Here is a 20561-nt window from a genome sequence, read left to right as displayed (position 1 = left end):
AGTATTTTATGATTTAAAAATTACTATTTTTAATCCGCTGCAGCTCCGGGATCAAACCCACGAGCTCACCCCGCTGTTCCCCCTCTCTTTCCAGGATCTCCCGGCCCTGCCCCGGCTCCCTCCCGCCTCCTGCGGGGGCTGCCCGGGAGGAGGAGCCGGCTCCTCCCCGCTTCCTCCCGGGCGGGTCTGGTGCGTGGCACCGCTCCGGCAGCCGCGCTCCGTGCCGCGGGCGCCGCTCCCGCTCCGTGCGCGGGGGAGAAGCCGCCTCCATGGTGCCTCCGGCCGCGCCGCTGCTGCTCGGGGCGCTGCTGGCGCTGCTCGGGCCGGGCGGCGGCCGCGCCTCGCCGCAGGAAGGTACGGGGAAGGGCTCGGGGCACCGGCAGCATTTGGGGCGTACCGGCAGCACCGGGAAGATTGGTAGCACTGGGGGGGATTGGTAGCACCGGGAAGATTGGTAGCACTGAGGGGAATTGGTAGCACTGGGAGGGATTGGTGGCACGGGGGGGATTGGTAGCACTGGGGGGGATTGGTAGCACCGGGAAGATTGGTAGCACTGGGAAGATTGGCAGCACTGGGGGGCATTGGCAGCACTGGGGGGCATTGGCAGCACTGGGGGGGATTGGTAGCACTGGGGGGCATTGGCAGCACTGGGAGCCGGTAGTACGGGGGGAACCGGCAGCACTGGGGGAGCACCGGCAGCATTGGGGGGCATTGGTAGCACTGGGGGGGAATTGGTAGCACTGAGGGGAATTGGTAGCACTGAGGGGAATTGGTAGCACTGAGGGGAATTGGTAGCACTGGGAGGGATTGATGGCACTGGGGGGGATTGGTAGCACTGGGGGGGATTGGCAGCACCGGGAAGATTGGCAGCACTGGGGGGCATTGGCAGCACTGGGGGGGATTGGTAGCCCCGGGAAGATTGGCAGCACTGGGGGGCATTGGCAGCACTGGGGGGCACCGGCAGCCTGGGGGGGGATTGGCAGCACGGGGAACCGGCAGCACTGGGGGGCATTGGTAACACGGGGAGGGGATTGGTAGCACGGGGGGCTGCCCGGGGTACGGGGGGGATTGGCAGTACCAGGGGCACCGGCAGCACTGGGGGATGACTGGCAGTTCGGGGGGGATGCTCGGGGTACAGGGGGCACCGGCAGCACTGTGGGGGGGGGGATTGGTGGCACTGGGAGGGCACCAGCATCACTGGGCGGGCACTGGCATCACTGGGGGGGACTGGCAGCACTGGGAGGGATTGGCAGCACCGGGGGGACCGGCAGCTCAGGGGGCACCGGCAGCACTGGGGGCGATTGGCAGCACTGGGGGCACCGGTAGCCCTGGGAGGGATTGGCAGCACTGGGGGCATTGGTAGCACGGGGGATACCGGCAGCACCGGGAGCCGGCTGATGGACGGGCACAGCCGCCCCGGTGCCGCTGTGGCCTCCGTGTCCTGCCCCGGCTGCCCAACGCTGCCCCAGCCGAGCCTGCGGCACCGTGAGCAGCACCTGGAGCTTCTGGCTGTGGTGAGACAGCACCATTCCAGCCCCGTGAGGGACTCTCGGTCCTTCATCCCACCTGGGTCAGCCACTGCCTGGTTTTGAACTCAGGCGGTTCAAGAATTCAAGAATTTTGAATTTAGGTGGTTCAAGAATTGGGTTGCAGGAGAGTGTTTGATTCCAGACTGGCCACGCTGTGACTCAAGATCAGGGATGCTCCTAAAATAGCATCAGGCAGTGTCTCCCCTCTGTAAACATTCAGTAGAAGCTCTAGAGTGGTTGGTAGAACAGCACAGGATTAGGGCAGCTTCACAATGTCAGCTGCACTGACAGAGTTCATACACTGTCACTCTGCCAAGAGGTTTGGATAATTATCTCTGTCTTCATTAGAGAAGTGGCAATTAGGAGGAGATTTCATCTTGTTGTGTGTAATATTTCCCTTCACAGTGAGATTCTGGTATAACTATGTACATTAGTTAATACAGTTAGTGTGCATCTATGGGGGTGTTGGGAGTTCCTTGGCAATAGTGGCATATTTAAAACAAAGAATCTCTGTGCTATCCTACCTTCTTTGCACATCCTAAATTTTCCATGGTTTTAGAATGCACTAGAGGTATAAAACTGAGGGCTGAGAAAGAGAATGAGGTGAATTGGTTAGGAAGAGGAATTTGGAATTACCTGTTTTCTGAACCATCACTTTTGGCATGGCTCAAAGAGAAAATGCCACATCTTTCCTGTGCCTCAGCTTCCCCAGAGTAATATGAGAGTAATGATATCTGTCTTCTCTCTTGGATGTTCTTTTATAGCTGTGCAAAAGCTCTCAACATAGTTATTTGTAGTTGATAGAATTTTAAAAAAATCTTCTGTAAATATAATACAGATATTATATTATCCACTGTTAAATTGTGCACTGATTTTTCTTTCTATTTGATCCCCATATTAATGTTATTTTCTTAGACACTGTCTTAACAGGAAGTGACACAGTAAGATTTCCCAAATCACAGCCTGAGGATAAATTCATTCCTTGTCCTGAAATGCAGCTGTGCTTTCCCTGTAGATTTAGGGCAGAAGTAAATAACTTTAATTTTTTTGTTTCTGAACACATCTGGTCTCTGATTTTTCTTCTTTATAAAAACTCAGATGTTTACTGAATCATTTCATTGTGATCCTGGTATTAAGGTTCCTAATCCAGTGCTTTGTTCTTACAGAATCCTTTTCACCTGTAGAGCTCTAAAACCTCCACAAGTGAGGTAAATGTCCTCTTCTGTCATTCTACAGATGGAAAAACAGGGATAGCAGGATTAGCCCCTTGTTGAATAGCAGAACCAGCAATACAGTCCAGCTCCCCTGGTTCTGAGTCCAGTGCTTGCTTTGTTTTTTGCAGCCATGCCATTATTAAATGTATTTCTACAATTCCTAGCTGTTAGTGTGGCCCAGGGAGCCTCTGGGCCCAGGAGCCTGGCTCAGCAGAACAAGCTGCATTTCTGCGTGTGGAAATTGCCTGTGATATGGGAAACTGGGATGGATCAATCTGTTTAGGGAGTTTTGGAAAGTTTGCATGTGATGTTGAAAGTGAGAGAGTTTACTGCTCTGTCCTTTAAAGTATCTGTCAGCTGTGTGAGTGTTCAGCAAAATCTTTGGAAAGAAAGGAAAGAGTTAAAGCAGAAGGAGTTGGAGGCGACATAGCACAAACTTCAGTGCTGGTCTGGAGGAATGTCTCCTGGGATGGAAAGCTATGGCTACTGCACAGAGTTATTAGAACAGAAACTGAGCTTGGTGTCTCTGTGTCCTGCCCCACAGGAATCTGAAACTTGGCATTCTGCTGGGGATGAGAGTGGTCTTTGTGCTGGTTTTTGTGCTCCTCTGAGCTCACAAACTGCATGGGGAGAACTTTTCTGTCGTAGAAACAGGACACCACTTCCTGTTCTGTGTGAGCCTTTAGCACTCATCCTGTCCAGCAAACTTTTGGCAGTCAAATCATAAACAGCGTGTGGCTTCTTTGGGATGGCAGAACAAAAATGAATTAGTGATTTATTTAATGTGAGAGGCCTGAGATTGTGGGCTGAAATAATTGCAAAGCAGTCAGGATCCTTTCCTTTTCCCCTTTCCTTTTCCCCTTTCCTTTTCCCCTTTCCTTTTCCCCTTTCCTTTTCCCCTTTCCTTTTCCCCTTTCCTTTTCCCCTTTCCTTTTCCCCTTTCCTTTTCCCCTTTCCTTTTCCCCTTTCCTTTTCCCCTTTCCTTTTCCCCTTTCCTTTTCCCCTTTCCTTTTCCCCTTTCCTTTTCCCCTTTCCTTTTCCCCTTTCCTTTTCCCCTTCCCTTTTCCCCTTCCCTTTTCCCCTTCCCTTTTCCCCTTCCCTTTTCCCCTTCCCTTTTCCCCTTCCCTTCCTATTATCATATGCTTTCTCCCCTCATGTACTAGAATTTGAGGGTTGTCTAATAAATACAATTAGACCTCACCTATTGATTGTTCTCAATCTCTCTTCTCTTTTTTTATTCTGATGCAGGTAAAGGATTTCAGGAATTTCTTTGGTGATATCTTCTTTCTTCCTGATTTGGAGTCTTACACTTATTTTTCACTTTTGCTCCCTTTGTGAGGTCCACCTAAACTTCTAGATCCTTCCTCTCTAAGGCTAGGCAGAGTATCAGTTTGGGTACATGAGGGAGATACATCTGGTACATCCATTGAAAAAATCATTGTTCCAAAAATGCCTGCTAAGGCCAAGAAAATGTCCTTTCAGTTTTTCCTGGTATTTTCTGATGTTTAAAACGGATGGCCAGGATTGGCATTTAAGCTCTGTTGCCAGAACCTCTACAAATTCCCACTTCAGCAAAACTGTGAAGTATAACATTTCATCATTGCAATGAGGAAAGCAGAAATTCCATGTAAAAATCATATTCCAGGGTACCACAGAGAAACTTCTGAAAGAAAACTTCAGGATTAAGTTTTATCATTTTTAAGGGACTGGAAATGAAAAGCAAGTTTGGGAGGAGAATGTAAATTAAAATTATAGCACAATTAAATTCACATTGAATATGTATGAAAAACTGGAAAATGCCTCAGGAATGGAGTAGAAAATTGAAGCAGTCATGGAGAGAGAAAAATAACATTTAGTCTAATTTTTCTTTTCCCTACATCCAGGCAATGCTGAGTGACAAAAAAGCAGCTCTGTGGGGAGCAGAAAGTCAAAACTGCATTAAATTGATGACTTTCAGATGGGCATTTTGTAGTAGTGCTATTTTTTATCTTCAAGTTTAATTTCTTTTGTACTCTATGTGAGAGAATTGTAGCTTTCACTAGCAGGGCAAAAACCCCACTAAATACATTTTATTTTCTCTTTTTTTTAATCTCAGAACTCAGGCAATGAAATTGTATCTTTACAAAATCTCTCATTTTATACCCACAATCAAGTTAGGTTGTGAAAACCACACACATTGAGTATCTCTTGTGCTTTTCCCTGTGTGCAGAAAATCTGCTGGTTCTGACTGTGGCCACCAAGCAGACTGAGGGATTCCAGCGCTTCAGGAGATCAGCCCAGTTCTTCAACTACAAAATCCAGGTGATTTCTAGCACCTTCCATAGGGGTTAATTATCAAATTTGCAGGGAAATCCCCAGTGAAAGAAGGAATGATGCATCTGACTCCATCTTATCAGGCTAATTAATTACTTTAATATACTGTATTATTCTATATTATATTACATTATATTGTATAATATATAAACTGAATCTGCCAAGCACTCAACTACACACAACTGTACAGAATTTTGTGACTGTCAGCCAACAGTCCTGACACACACACACCCTGATAGGCCAAGGAAACAAAACACCATCACTTTGGGTAAACAATCTCCATTTTGCATTCTACTTTGGCACAGCAAATGATGAGAATTGTTTTTCCTTTCTCTGAGGTTCAGAGAATGTGAAACCCAGAAATATTCTTGGGAAGAATTGTGCCTCGCTTTTCTCTGTGAAGAGAAGTGTGGCGACAGTTGGTCAAAGGGAATTTCAAATTGTGGAATGGGTCAGATTTGGCCCCACAGTGATTAAATGAAAGCTCAAAAGGGGACACACATCTTCTCAGCTGGCTGAAAAGTGCTGTGACTGGGTCATTTCTGCAGTGTCCTGAGTGTTGGCTTGGGGAGAGATCCATAACTCCTGCTCAAGGGAGCCTCATGGCACTTTTGCATTGCACTGCCAGGACACACAGTACAGAGTGTGCTCCTGTCCCTGTGGCCAGGAGTGCTTTGTGTTACCTTGTGACACTGATTGTCCAGCCCAGAGACTGGATCAAAGGCTGCCTAGTCCTTTTGTCCTGGGGCTGTTATTTTTGCTGTGATTTGCACTGGGAGTTATCAGAACCACTAAGTTTGTGGGTTCTGGTTCTTTCCTGTGAGCCTTGTTGGGAAAGTGCCCTGTTGAGGTGACCCTGTGTGGCATTCACATTTTCTGGAAAAATCCCTTCTCCCAGGATTTTTCTCCTGGGAAGCTGAGAAGCCTCAGAGAAAAAGAAAACAGTTGTTGTCTCATTTGATTCTCCTGGATTTTGCTGTTTTGGAGTGTGTTTGGAGATTGTTTACCCACAGGTGATTGTTTCACTGGATTCTGCTGTGAGTTGTTTTCACTCTTTGGCCTATCAGGGCCAAGCTGTGTTGGGGCTTTGGAAAGAGTCACAAGTTTTCATTATTATCTTTTCAGCCTTCTGTAAGTATCCTTTCTGTATTCTTTAGTACAGTTTAGTTCAGAATTCTTTAATATAATATAGTACCATAAAATAATAAGTTAGCATTTTGAGAACATGGAGTCAGATTCATCATTCCTTCTATCATCTAGGGGGAATGCAAATACAATAACTACAATAACCCTGTGCCTGTTGCTGTGCAGGTGCTGGGGCTGGATGAGGAGTGGCAGGGTGGAGATGACCAGCAGCCAGCTGGAGGGGGGCAGAAGGTTCGTCTCCTCAAGTCAGCTCTGAAGCAGTATGGGGATAAGAAGGATTTGATCATCCTTTTTGTGGAAAGGTAATGGTTTGCAAAGAATTTGCCATGAACTGAATCTTACAGTGGTTTGGATGGGTTCTCACTGAAAAGAAATGAACTGTGAGATCAATTGCTTTTGGAAAGTGTGTCCAGATATCTGGTTGTTTTTTTTTTTTTTTTTTCCCTGAATTCTCTGTGGTTTCTTGGGAATTACTCAGAGCTGCATCCGTGGCAGTTGGGAAGGGCTGATCAGAACAGGCTGATGCCAATTCCTGCATGAAGTTGATAGTGTTGTACCTGATTCTGCCACAGTGGAAGTTGGCTGCCTCCATCTGCAGAGAATGAGCAGACAGTTCCTTTGGAACTGGGCAGGCTTTTCTTACCAGAGTTATTTGTTTTATAAGGTGAAGTAGGCTGCAGCACATCCTGAGAGCCAAGAATTAGTCTCCAGAGAGGTGAAGAGAGAAAAGGAAGGGTTGGAGTTGGAGTCTCAGTGTCTTTTCATATGCCCAGCATACAAATAAAACTACACTTTAATTAATTGCATTACCAAAAATGTAATACTGTTAAACAGAACTAAAAGAAAGGGATTCCCAAAGAATTAGTTTCTAGAAACTTTTCTCAATGACATGTTTTTCTGACTCCTTTCCTTTTGTCCTTTTTTTGTCTGTCTCTCTCTAGCTACGATGTGCTCTTTGCTTCAGGCCCCACAGAACTGCTGAAGAAGTTCAAACAAGCCAAAAGCAAGGTGGTTTTCTCAGCAGAGAATTACATCTATCCTGACAGAAAGCTGGAAGCCAAGTACCCTCAGGTGCGAGATGGAAAGCGCTTCCTGGGTTCTGGAGGTGAGACACAGAGCTTGCTTTCAGCTTTCTCCTCCTGCTTGACCTTTGTGGGAGAAGTGGCAAAGCAAACTGAAAATTGATGAGTCTCTGCAGCAACAGGGTGTAGTGAGATTTCATGTGAGAGAAGTGAAAGTACATGGATACAGGAGTACTTCTATTTTTTGGTCATCTGGGTGGAAACACCTCCTCATCCTTATTCCCACAGGCTTCATAGGTTATGCTCCAAACCTGAGGAAGCTGGTGGAGGACTGGAAAGGAGAGGATGATGACAGTGATCAGCTCTTCTATACAAGAATCTTCTTGGATCCACAAAAAAGAGTAGGTGTATCGAGATTCTGGGTTTGGGAAAATTTGCATTCTAGCTAGTACCCCCATTTTCTGTTATTAGCAGTTTTTATATTAAGCATAAAATGTGAATGGGAAGAGAGATGTCTGAAAACAAGTCTCACTGGAGGCTCATATCATTATCTGTAGGTGCTGGTGTTTAAAGCCATTGAGTGTGGAGGAACTAAGCAGCCTCCTCCCAGGGGATGTGAAACTGCAGAGTGCAGTGCTGCCTTAGAGACAGCCTGCCTAGCACTGAAATACATTCTGTAACATCCTACAGAAGCCTGGAATGGACCCTGGAAGCAGCACTGTGATTCCAGCACCATGCAGTGCACTGGCCAGACCATGCAGGTCATTCTGGTTCTGGTGTCCCTGCCCAGCTGGGCATTACAGAGGCCAGTCTGTCCCTGGGGAACTCAAACTGTAACAGCAATTAAATCAAGAGGGAACATTTGGAATAGGGAACTGCTATCAGACTAGAGAGACACTTGAAATTTTTTGCCAGCAAGGCTGGTAGAAAATTTAGAACAGCTGGTAGAAAATTTAGAACTTTTTTAGTGCCCCAAATCTGAGTATGGCCTTTGATACTTTCACATGAGCAGTCCCTTTAATCTTCTCGTCTGCAGTTCTGGCCTTGTGCCATGCAAGGGCTGAGTAATTCCCCTGACTTGGCACTCAGACAGGGGATGTTAGCACCCTGCTGTCCTTTCCAGTAATCCATCTTACTGAGGCCTGCAGGGACACAGAATTCTGTAAAGTCAGAGCTGCATTTTAGTCCCACTCAGTCAGAGTGTGACTTGCAGCAGGGAATAAAAACAAAGATTGCACAAGCTGATCTTGCACCTTACTCTCCTCTGGTTTGACACTGGTACGTGGGGGTCACACTTGCCCTGTGGATGGAAGGCAAGAAACTTTTCACAGCAGATGTTTTTTCTATCTGGCATTCCTGTGTATTTTTTGTGTTCTGGTTTATATGACTGTGTGCAAGTCTACTTCATTCATATGATGCAGATTTATTGACACACCCACAACAGCTTTTAAAAAAGGGGGAGAGGGCATTTGCATGGTTTTGCCTAATAGAATATATTTAACTTGTTCTTGAAAATGGTGAACTGTGCCAGATTTGAATGAAAATTATGATTATCTGGCAATGTTCAAGGTTTCAGAGTTTGTAGAGTTTACAAATGACTATAGGAATGGGATATTTTCACAGAGCATAGGGTCTGTTGTATGTAAAGAATGCATTCTAATTAAGGTTGTTTATCTAATTCTTTTAAAGGAAAGTATCAACATCAGTCTGGACCACAGAAGCCGGATCTTCCAAAACCTAAATGGGGCATTAGGTGAGATGGAAGGAAGGAGCTCATTTCTCCTTGGAATGCAACTTGCATGTTGACACCAGAAATAAAGTTTTGGCTGAAGGGATTGTATTTCAGAAATGGCTGTCCCCACAGAAAAAACTTTAGTAAAAGTCTGTGCCAGAGTTCTGGGATGTGTTTGCAATTCCATTGAGACCAGCTACGTTCTCATTGCAATTCCTTCTCCACTTGAGGGAATGCAGGTCAGGTTTTTCATCTCGCACCTCGCAGCCCCTTTGATCTCCAGGCATGTCGGATTGCATTAGCCTTGGGGATTGAAACTGGGAGGGACTTGCAGTGCAAGTAATAACACAGAGCCTGCCTAGGGCTGCCTTTCTGCTTCAGAGCCATGCTGGAATGCCCTGGGAGGTGAGAAGCAGCCAGATATGCCTGTGAGCACTCCCTGGCTGTACCATGCTTCTGACCTGACCTGCTCACTGATTTTGCTAGTCCTGCCAAGAGGGATTCACTTACTTTCCTATCAATGCTGCCCAATGTTTTCAGTCTTGCAGGTTCCATCTTTATTTTGCTCAAGTAAAAAGTGATAATGGCAGTGTAGTGTTTGGCTCCTGTGCTCAGTATATCAGACTGCAGCTTGTATCTGTGCTAGTCCTTTTTCCAAAGGATTTTGTATGGTTGTGTTGAGGAAACGTCCTCAACGTCCTCAATGATCAAATGGACTTTTGTGAGGGGTGACAAAGAGAGACATCAGGTGCATAGAACACTGAGGTGAGAAGGGCCTGAGTCCTCCCATCAATAGCTGTCCCTGTCATCAATAGCTGCTCCTCACTGCCAATTTTGAAATAACCTTTCAGTATGGCTTCTGCCAATTCCCAGTCATTGTCCAGCTTCCCAGGCATCCTCCTGTTACTTCACAGGATCATTCTGGATATTTTTTTCTCCTTTAAAGATTTTGTCTGTAGGCCTTAAACTACTTGTGCACGGTTATCCGTTGTCCACACTTTCATATTTCAGCAGTTTTTCTGTATAAATGAGGCATCGTGCTTCTAATTATCAATAAAATCCTTAACATGATGGTAATGTCATTTCCAGATGAGATAGTTCTGAAGTTTGAAAATGCACGAGTGAGAGCAAGAAACTTGTTGTATGACACTCTGCCTGTGGTGATCCATGGAAATGGACCCACCAAGGTAAGTGGACTGTCCTGAGAGAAAGATTTGTTCTGTGTTTGTTGCAAAGTGACCCTTTAGGCTCCGTGGATCAGGTTACTGCCTCCACATAGACTGACTTTCCCTGTGTAGATTTATATTTGAGAAACAATAATAATATAATATAATAATAATATAATAACAATAATATAATCATAGCAGCAAGATGGATCTGGTTCAAAGACCCACATGTGGTTGGATTTTCAGATTCTTTAGTTCATGGAGAAGGTAAACAAAGTTCAAATATGACCCCACAGTGGGGATGCACACAAAGAAACTCTCTTGCCCTCTAATGCATAATCTGGCAAACTTCCTTTTGCAGCTGCAGCTGAACTACCTGGGAAACTACATTCCTCAGGTTTGGACATTTGAGACTGGCTGCACGGTGTGTGATGAGGGTCTGCGAAGCCTCTCGGGGTTTAAGGTGAGGCTGCTGTGTTTATTCCAAACTCTCAAAACAGTTCTTACAGTTCTGTGTCTGATGTTGAACATGACTCACCACTGCTCTCCTCTTGTCCCTGAATGCAGGATGAGGCATTGCCAATGGTTCTGATTGGTGTTTTCATCGAGCAGCCCACCCCATTCCTCTCCCAGTTCTTCTTGCGGCTTCGTAACCTCCATTACCCCAAGCAGCGAATCCAGCTCTTCATTCACAACCATGTAAGTGAAGTGATGGTCTTAGCAAATGTGGGGAAAATGTACACCTCATCCTCTACTCTAGGCACTTTTGCAGCCTTTGGCTAGACTTCCAGGCTGTGTAATCACAGTATTTATCTGCAATGGCACCCACAGGATTGCATAATTGTCTGCAGTGACATCACCCAGCTGTAAACGTGTGAAAATGGGCTTAAGAGCTGTTGCCCAGCTACTCATTTTGAAGGCAAGAGGCTGAGTGGCATGGATGAGCCCATCTTAAGTGTTTTTCCTTACTTTTGGAATAGGAGGAACATCACTTGATGGAGGTGGACTCCTTTGTAGAGGAGCATGGCAAAGAATATCTTGCTGTCAAAGTGATCGGGCCAGATGATGAGGTGGAGAATGCTGAGGCACGTAACTTGGGCATGTAAGTGAAGAGGCCATACATGACAGCTGGCAGAGACAGCCTGTGTCCAAACTAAAGCATCTGTTTGTTCTCAGGATCATCCCTATCAAGTGATTGCTCTTATTTTCTCAGTCACCCTTTCAGTTTCTCTAGCATTAACTCTGGTGCCCTTATATATTGGGAAAAAATCAACTTCCCTACCAGCTCACTTGTCCAGTTTCAGGAACTAAGTTCTCACTGGTCCTTTGCTCTGACAGAAGGATAGCCCTGTATCTCCTGCCCTCATCTATATACCCAGACACAGAGCACAAAGGATATGCACCCAAATCTCTGGAGAGGAGGAGTGCTGTGGCAAAACTAAGAACTAGTGGGAGAGTATCTTCCTGTCTGTGGTCAGGAGGTGTGGATTTGGGCCAGCTGTAGATGGGAACCTCTTCAGTTTGAGCTGAAGAAACATTTAGTTTGCTAAATGTGATTTTGGCTGTGTCTCGTATCAGTTATTGGATACTGAATCTGATGTGCTTGTACTATGCTGGCCCTCTAGGTTGTTACATTAAACCAAATTTCTCAGAGCACCCAGAAGACATTTAGACTACAAGGTGAAGGAATTCTTGGTGCTCTGTCCTTTGTCTTCCTCTGGTTTAGGATGTGACTTTTCTCTGCCTGCAGGGATTTGTGCAGGAAGGATCCTGACTGTGACTATTACTTTAGCCTGGATGCTGAGGTAGTTCTGAAGAACAAAGAGACTCTGAGGATCCTGATTGAACAGAACAAGTGAGTTCTTTGGTCTGAGCAATGCTTACTGCTCGTCTGACATGAGGAATTCAGTGCACATCCCTGAGATGTTTAGGGAACCAGGAGAGCTGTGCCAGAGATGTTAGCCAAATACCTCTTATGTGTTGTTTTGGGTTTTTTTTCACTGTAATTGTAATCCCTGGATTTTAGGCAGGGGATGTAAATCATCCTTAGCTTTGTTTTTATACAGTCACTAGAACAAATTGGATTCTGACAGACCTGCTGTAGTTAGAGAGGAGATTGGGACCCTATTTACCCTTTCTTACGTGGCATTTCATTCCAGCAGAGTTAACAAAACAGCAACTCTGTAAGTGAGGGAGGAAACGGCTCTTACAGTACTGTGGTTTGTAAATATTTTCCTTTTCTTCCTGTGGTAACATCCTGTCCTGCAATTCCTTTTTCCTTCATGCCTCCAGGCTGGTGATTGCCCCCCTGGTAAGCCGTCATGAGAAGCTGTGGTCCAATTTCTGGGGAGCCCTGAGCCCCGATGGATACTACGCCCGCTCGGAAGATTATGTGGATATTGTTCAAAGGAGGAGAGTGTGAGTGTGCAAAGAGAGCTTTTTCCCGATGAAATCTCTCAAATGTAAAGTTTCCTGCAGCACATTGTCATCAAATTGATGTCCAAGAGCCAGAGAGTGCAAATGTCTTTGTGTATAGGAAAGGAAAATAAATCTCTGCTCCTATTTGGAAGTTTTATATTCTCCCCTGAGCAGAGACAATAACATACTTGGGACAGACTTATAATCAGAGTAAAGGTTTGAGAGTGCTGACTGCTGAAATCATCTCATCTTACTCATTTCATGTTTTCCCACCTGGGGTTTATGGTTAGTGTGATCCTTAAAGTCCTGTAAAGTGCTGTTTTAATCTCTGTCAGATCAATTTTCAGGTGATCGTTGAATGGAAAATTCACAAAATTGAGTTGTTGATTCATTCATATTCTTGAGGGACCCTCTTTTTTATAGGCCACTATAAATTTTTTTTATTTACTGGCCTATAAAAAAGAGGGACCCTCTTTTATATAGGCCAGTAAATGCTGGAAATCAGCTTATGCACTTTTGACTGTTTCAGTTTCTTTAAATCACTGGAAAAAATATGTTGATCTCTCTGGGAAGAGATTCAAGCCACTAATTACATCCCTAGCAAAAACACACAGTAGCAATTATTTGCTTTCCTGGTGGACTAGCATTTGTGCAGCTTAAAAGCTGTGGGCAATAAAAGTGATTTTTTCTGGAATGCCAATCTCTTTTGGTATGGTTTTCTTCCTACTGTTCTGAGCTGGCTCATTTAGTCAAGCCTGGCTGGTGCTGCAGTGCTACCTGTCATCCTCAGTGCTATCTCACTTTTCTTCTGCTGTGTTTCAGTGGGCTCTGGAACGTTCCCTACATCAGCAGTGTTTACATGGTTAAAGGCAAGGCTCTGCGCTCGGAGCTGGAGCAGGGGGATCTGTTCCACAGTGGCAAGCTGGATGCTGACATGGCTCTGTGCCACAACATTCGCAGCCAGGTCAGTCCAGGAGAGAGCCTGCCAGGGGAGAGCTGCCTGCCAGCCTCAAGGGGACAGGATTAAGCAGTTTCAAGGCATTCAGCTCTGCCAGGGCAGGGAGAGGGTGAACTTGTACCAGTCAGTACAGTCCAGACTTTAAAACAGCATGGCGTTTCTGTCTTGCTGTGAAATGATGTGTAGCCTTGGGCCACTAAATGTAAATAACTCTTACTAGTCAGTACAGTGCAGATTTTGGAATAGTTTGGGATTTCTGTCTTGCTGTGAAATGATGTGTAACCGTGGACCACTAAATGCAAATAACTCATACTAGTCAGTACAGTGCAGACTTTAGAACAGCATGGAATTTCTGTCTTGCTGTGAAATGATATGTAGCCATGGACCACTAAATGCAAATAACTCATACTAGTCAGTACAGTGCAGACTTTAGAACAGCATGGAATTTCTGTCTTGCTGTGTGAAATGATATGTAGCCATGGACCACTAAATGTAAATAACTCATACTGGTCAGTACAGTGCAGACTTTAGAACAGCTTGGCATTTCTGTCTTGCTGTGAAACCACATGTAGCCATGGACCACTGAATGTGGATAATATTTGTGTTCTTAGGCCTTTTCAGGACTGCTCTAAATGGGATTGATAGGGTAAGAAGGAAGACCCTAATCTCACAGCTGCCTGGCTGACAGGACACAGAATTACTGTCTCTGTAACCCTTCAGAGTTTCTCATATCCAGGGTGGAAATAAAACTGAAAGAATGAATAAATGAACAGCTTGGAGAACTGTCCAGTGCTTGGTTTCACAGTGGCTCTCAGAAATGTGAGGCCTTTATTATTTCTTTCCATCCTGCAGGGAGTCTTTATGTACCTGACAAACCAGCATCAGTTTGGGCACATACTGTCCCTGGAGAATTACCAGACAAGTCACCTCCACAATGACCTCTGGCAAATATTCAGCAATCCTGAGGTGAGATAACCTGCACACTCAAAAGGCACAGCAATGTGGGAAAATCTGATATTAGTTTCATCACTGTGGGAAGCCCAGGCTTTGTAATAATGGTGACTCTCAGGTGGGATGAGGAGCACAGGCACAAAATTTAAAGAGAAAATTTTGGGACTTATAACACATGGATGAAAGCCTGTGAAATACTGCTTGCTATGAGTGCCTGGCCTTTTATTACCTTTTTAAGCAGGAGCCCCACAGAAATTACTGGTTTGCTTATCTTCTAATTGCAGGATTGGAGAGAAAAGTACATCCATGAAAACTACACAGCAGCTCTGAAAGGGAAATTGGTGGAAATGGTAAGAAAACATCACTCTTATCCATCAGAATAGGAAATGAAGTTTAGGACAATGCTTTATCAATATTGTTGTAATTCTCAGGAATAAGCAGTTGAACATAGGAAACATGACCTTGAAATACTTTTACAGCTAAATCATTCCAGCTCTCCTAAGTGGGAGTGGGGCACATAAATCATAAGACAAATTTCTATCCTCAATATTTTAGTTTCCTTCCACTTCCTCAGTCTACACTCATTTTAGCATTACTTCTTTTGCCTTAAACAAACTTCTTTTGTCCTTGTTTCTGCTGTTCTCACCTGTCTGCAGCCCTGCCCAGATGTTTACTGGTTCCCCATCTTCACTGACACTGCCTGTGATGAGCTGGTGGAAGAAATGGAACATTATGGCCAGTGGTCCACAGGTGACAACACAGTAAGTAAAGTCAGGAGCTCTTTTGATTTCTGGGATACACCATTTTCTGTGCATAGCTGGTTATCCTGTGGGAAGGCATTAGATCCTAAATTAAACCAAAAAAGTAGAGACAATACTTTATTTTGCTCCTGATTAATTCTGATTTTTCCCTGAATCCTCTTTAGTGTCCTCTGAAGTTCTAGTGTTCAGCCTCTCTGATGGTAATATTGCTTCCCTGAGGGTTTAATTATGGTTTGAAATGAGCTTTCCATCCTGCAAATTCTGATAAACAAACATCATATTTATTTGTAGTTACCAGGAACAAGTACTTTTCATTCCTGAACTCCAGGGTTCCCATCTTTACGGGTATTTGTGCTGATTCTATTTCAGGACAGCAGAATACAAGGAGGATATGAGAATGTCCCAACTATTGACATACACATGAACCAAATAGGCTTTGAAAGAGAATGGTATAAGTTTCTTCTGGACTATATTGCACCCATCACAGAGAAGCTGTACCCAGGATACTACACCAAGGTATGTCTGTTGTATGCAGGGCAACCCCAAAGTCTGGCAATGATTGGCATCTGACTCCATTGACTCAGAATGCTGAACAATTGCTTTATTAAAAGTATATTATATTACATTATACTATACTATATTAAATGTTTACATATTAAATATAAATATTTACATATACTATGTATATATATGTATTAATATATATACACTATACTTATATATATTTAGTATATATATTTAATAGTATATATAGATATACTATTAAGTATATATATATTAAATATATACATATGCTATACTATATTAAAGAGATAGTATACTAAAGAGATACTAAAAGGATACTAAAGAAAAACTTGTGACTGTCTCCAGACAATCAGGACACAGCTTGGACCTAATAGGCCAATTAATATAAACAACCATCACCAGAATCCAATTACCAGATCCTTCAGGTAAACAGTCTTCCTAACACATTCCACATGTGCAAAAACAACAGGAGCAGTGAATAGAGATAAGAATTCTCTTCTCTCTGTGCTTTTCACTGCCTTCCCAGGAAAAATCCTTGGGAAAGCTTGTGCTTGCTGCTCTCTGTAAAGAGAGCTGAGGCCACAGTTGGTCAGCTCCTCCAACAATACAAACACTATTTCCCAGCACAGAGGAATTGACCCTGCAGTGTGACCCAAGCATGTGCATTAGGAGATAGGCAATTTCTCAATGACATTCTTCTGCCTGATTTTTGCCTTTCTCCTTTAGCAGTGGGATGCAATTTCGGTGTCACACCCTGCTCTGCAGCTGAGAAGCCCCAGACCACTGTAGCCCTCTAACAGGGAGCTCTTTGTCCTTCTCTCTCAGACCCAGTTTGAGCTGGCCTTTGTGGTTCGCTACAAACCTGACGAGCAGCCATCCCTGGTGCCTCACCACGACGCCTCCACCTTCACCATCAACATTGCCTTGAACAGGGTGGGCATTGACTACGAGGTGAGTGCCTGCCAGGGCTTCAGGAGTGCAGCACAGCTCCTGCAGCAGCTGAAAACCCTGCCCTGATCCACATCAGGCTGCGCACAAACCCTGCCCTGATCCACATCAGCCTTCTTTACACTAAGTATTACAATTAATGGCTGTAAGACTTCATGGGAGGCTGTTTGGGTCCAATCCAGCTTGCTATGGACCCCAGCCCACACAAGAAGCACTCTTCTCCATGTGGGGACAAAGTCCTATTTTATTTCCTTGATAGGAGACAGCAGATCATCCAGGTGACCCCCCCTCCTAAGCTGCAAAAAAGAGGGCGATACTTCATGGCAGGAGACTTTTAAGCACCTTCCCTGAGGTGCTTTTTCCAAGCTGATGTGTCTCATGTTCCCCCAGGGAGGAGACTGATGTGTCTCTAGTGTCTCTTGTGGAGGCTGATGTGTCTCTGGTGTTCCCACCAGGGAGGAGGCTGATGTGTCCCTTGTGTCCACCAGGAAAGAGGCTGATGTGTCTCATGTTCCCCTGGGGAGGAGGCTGATATGTCCAGTTGTGTTACCACCAGGGAGGAGGTTCATGTGTCCCCTGTGTGCCCCCTAGGGAGGAGGCTGATGTGTCTCATGTTCCCACCAGGGAGGAGGCTGATGTGTCTCTGATGGAGGCCGATGTGTCTCTTGTAGAGGTTCATGTGTCCCTTGTGTCCCCCCAGGGCAGAGGCTGATGTGTCTCTTGTGGAGGCTGATGTGTCTCTGGTGTCCCACCAGGAAGGACACTGATGTATCCCTTGCGGAGGCTGACGTGTCTCTGACTGTCCCTTTGTCCCCCAGGGCGGAGGCTGTATCTCTGGTGGAGGCTGATGTGTCTCTGGTGTCCCTTGTGGAGGTTCATGTGTCCCTTGTGTCCCTTATGGAGGCAGATGTGTCTCTGGTGTCCCTTGTGGAGGTTCATGTGTCCCTTGTGTCCCCCAGGGCGGAGGCTGATGTGTCTCTGGTGGAGGCAGATGTGTCTCTGACTGTCCCTTTCTTTGTCCCCCAGGGCGGAGGCTGATGTGTCTCTGGTGGAGGCAGATGTGTCTCTGACTGTCCCTTTCTTTGTCCCCCAGGGTGGAGGCTGATGTGTCTCTGGTGTCCCTTCTGGAGGTTCATGTGTCCCTTGTGTCCCTTGCGGAGGCAGATGTGTCTCTGACTGTCCCTTGTGTCCCCCCAGGGCAGAGGCTGTGTCTCTGGTGGAGGCTGATGTGTCCCTTGTGGAGGTTCATGTGTCCCTTGTGTCCCTTGTGGAGGCAGATGTGTCTCTGACTGTCCCTTTGTCCCCCAGGGCGGAGGCTGATGTGTCTCTGGTGTGCCTTGTGGAGGTTCATGTGTCCCTTGTGTCTCTGGTGGAGGCAGATGTGTCTCTGACTGTCCCTTGTGTCCCCCAGGGCGGAGGCTGATGTGTCTCTGGTGTCCCTTGTGGAGGTTCATGTGTCCCTTGTGTCCCTGGTGGAGGCTGACGTGTCTCTGACTGTCCCTTGTGTCCCCCAGGGCGGAGGCTGATGTGTCCCTTGTGGAGGCAGATGTGTCTCTGACTGTCCCTTTGTCCCCCAGGGCGGAGGCTGATGTGTCTCTGGTGTCCCACCAGGAAGGACACTGATGTGTCCCTGGTGGAGGCAGATGTGTCTCTGACTGTCCCTTGTGTCCCCCAGGGCAGAGGCTGTGTCTCTGACTGTCCCTTGTGTCCCTTGTGGAGGCTGACGTGTCTCTGACTGTCCCTTGTGTCCCCCAGGGCGGAGGCTGCCGCTTCCTGCGCTACAACTGCTCCATCCGAGCCCCGAGGAAGGGCTGGAGCCTGATGCACCCCGGCCGCCTGACGCACTACCACGAGGGGCTGCCCACCACCAGGGGCACCCGCTACATCGCCGTGTCCTTCATCGACCCCTAGGGCCCTGCTGCCCTGGCCCTGGCCCTGCTCACGCCTGACTTTGAGTAGAAACAGGGAGTGTCGCTGAGAGCTCCTGAGGTGTTGTTCAGAGCTACTTGGATTCGATTTTTGTATGATTTTTAATGTGATTTTTAATGATATTCTAAGACTCCACTGCTGGAGGACTTCACTCTCTGATACTGCAGGTAATATCTAGGAATATTGCTGTAGAAGTCCAAAGGAGATTTTGTGCCTTCATTTTTGATTCTGCTCCTCATCCACTGTTTCTTGAAAGTGCTGTTTACTTGAACTTTCATCAGTGATTCATTGGCTTTAAAAAATGGTTTTTTGGAATGGAAATCCAGCTTTTTCGAGGCAACTTACAAGCTGGAAGCCTCATTTCATCCACAACATACACAGGACTGGATGTTACACAATAATTCCTGGACATTTTTCCAAATATAAACCAATCAGGGAGCTGACTCCAGGAGTCATAACAGTTAAGTGTCACACCAAATGAAGCTGAGTTGGAAGATCCTGAAGATCATCTGATTCCTTACCTCTTTGCTGTCCTTGCAAGCAAATCACAAAGTTCAATGTGGCAACATAGGTGCTTCTGGTGAGCTAAGGGAAGGTCCTCTGATGGTGCTTTACCTCTGGGTTGGACTGAAGAGATTAAAAACCTCCCTTACCTTCTGTTTCTCCAGATAAGAGCAGCAGGCATACCCACACAAATTCGTGCCATATCAATATGTAGATTAAATCTAAGAAAGGGAAGGGTGGGAACAGCTCCATCAGTCAGGGGGGCTTCTCTCAGAATTGTCTGTTCTATACCATGTTACAATAGCCAAAAACTCTGATCAATGTCTGCACAACAACCCAGAGGTCTTTGGTGGCCTCATTCCATTTGTCAGAGATTGTTTTAATAATTTTCTTTGATGGTCCATTCACTTTAGATGGAAAGAGCTGCCCTCTGGTTCTTAGAGGAAATCATTATTCAGTGTTTTTATTATTTGAGATTGAAAACCAAAACACTCCATTGCAGAAGCTTCTCCAATGGGGTCAAGGCTGATAGAAATGAGTGCTTGGGAAGTGCTGAGAGATTGGAGTGAACCAGTAGTTATAAAAATATAGAGATATGTAGACTAGACCTGTGGTTAGAGAGTGAAGGGGCAGAACCCTTTTCTGCATGTGCCTGTGGGATACCTGCTCTGCTTATCAGACACCATTATGCCAGAATAGTGTGTTTCACAAGCAATAAATTCATACAGTGATTGTCCTTAGGGAAAAAATAATAATTATGTGCCTTTTAGTTGTGTGTCTCCAGCTTCTGCTGCCTGATTATCAGAGTAGAGCCCTTCATCTGGGATGGGTCACTCTAATGGGGCAGAACAGCTTCAGACATGGAAGGGGACAGACAGATTTCCCAACTGCTTTCCTTGAGCTTTTTAGGTCTGTTTTGAGGCCATACACTCACCTGTGCCCAGGAGAGAGAAATCCAGTCAGGGGCAAGCATTTGAGAAGTAAAATTGTACTTAAAGTCGTGTTACGTGAAATGCAGAACTGCCTGTAACCAAATGATTGATCAGCATGTCAGAGATGTCCAAAATGTGTGTTATGTATTTATTCTGCAGCAGTTATTTTGTTTGACTTGGGGTTTTTTTTGTAGTTTTTTTATGTTTGTTTGTTTGTTTTGGTTTTTTGGGGGGTGTTTTTTTTTTTTTTTTTTTGTCTTTGGGGTTTTTTTTTTGTTGTTTTGTTTTGGGTTTTTTTTTTTTGGGGTGGTTTTGGTTTTTTTTTTTTTTTGGAGCTTTTTTTTCTTTTGGTTTTTGTTAGTTTGGTTTTTTTCTTGGTTTTTGTATTGGTTTTGGGTTTTTTGGTTTTTGAGGGCTTTTTTTAGTTCAATGTTTTGGTTTGGGGTTTTTTTGTGGGTTTTTTTTCCTGGGTGTTTGGTTTTGGGATTTGTTTTGTTTGTTTTGTTTGGGTTT

The 20561-nt window shown here is 45.3% G+C and overlaps 1 protein-coding gene across 1 annotated transcript; it reads left to right on the top strand.

The window, feature by feature from the left end:
• The first annotated feature begins 254 nt into the window (after positions 1-254).
• On the top strand, positions 255-20182 carry PLOD1 (procollagen-lysine,2-oxoglutarate 5-dioxygenase 1). The gene is made up of 19 exons (XM_063176902.1): positions 255-354; positions 4953-5044; positions 6368-6504; positions 7144-7307; positions 7513-7625; positions 8914-8977; positions 10046-10143; positions 10484-10585; positions 10690-10821; positions 11103-11224; positions 11873-11977; positions 12415-12540; positions 13363-13504; positions 14351-14464; positions 14734-14799; positions 15106-15210; positions 15580-15726; positions 16561-16686; positions 18439-20182. The coding sequence occupies exons 1-19, from the start codon at positions 270-272 to the stop codon at positions 18592-18594; spliced, it is 2196 nt and encodes a 731-aa protein (XP_063032972.1). The 5' UTR covers positions 255-269; the 3' UTR covers positions 18595-20182.
• The last annotated feature ends 379 nt before the right edge of the window (positions 20183-20561 follow it).

This window comes from Melospiza melodia, chromosome 26, assembly GCF_035770615.1.
Source record: "Melospiza melodia melodia isolate bMelMel2 chromosome 26, bMelMel2.pri, whole genome shotgun sequence".
Lineage (NCBI taxonomy): Eukaryota > Metazoa > Chordata > Aves > Passeriformes > Passerellidae > Melospiza > Melospiza melodia.
Note: the sequence above shows the minus strand (reverse complement) of the source record. Positions and strands in the feature narration are given on the sequence as shown.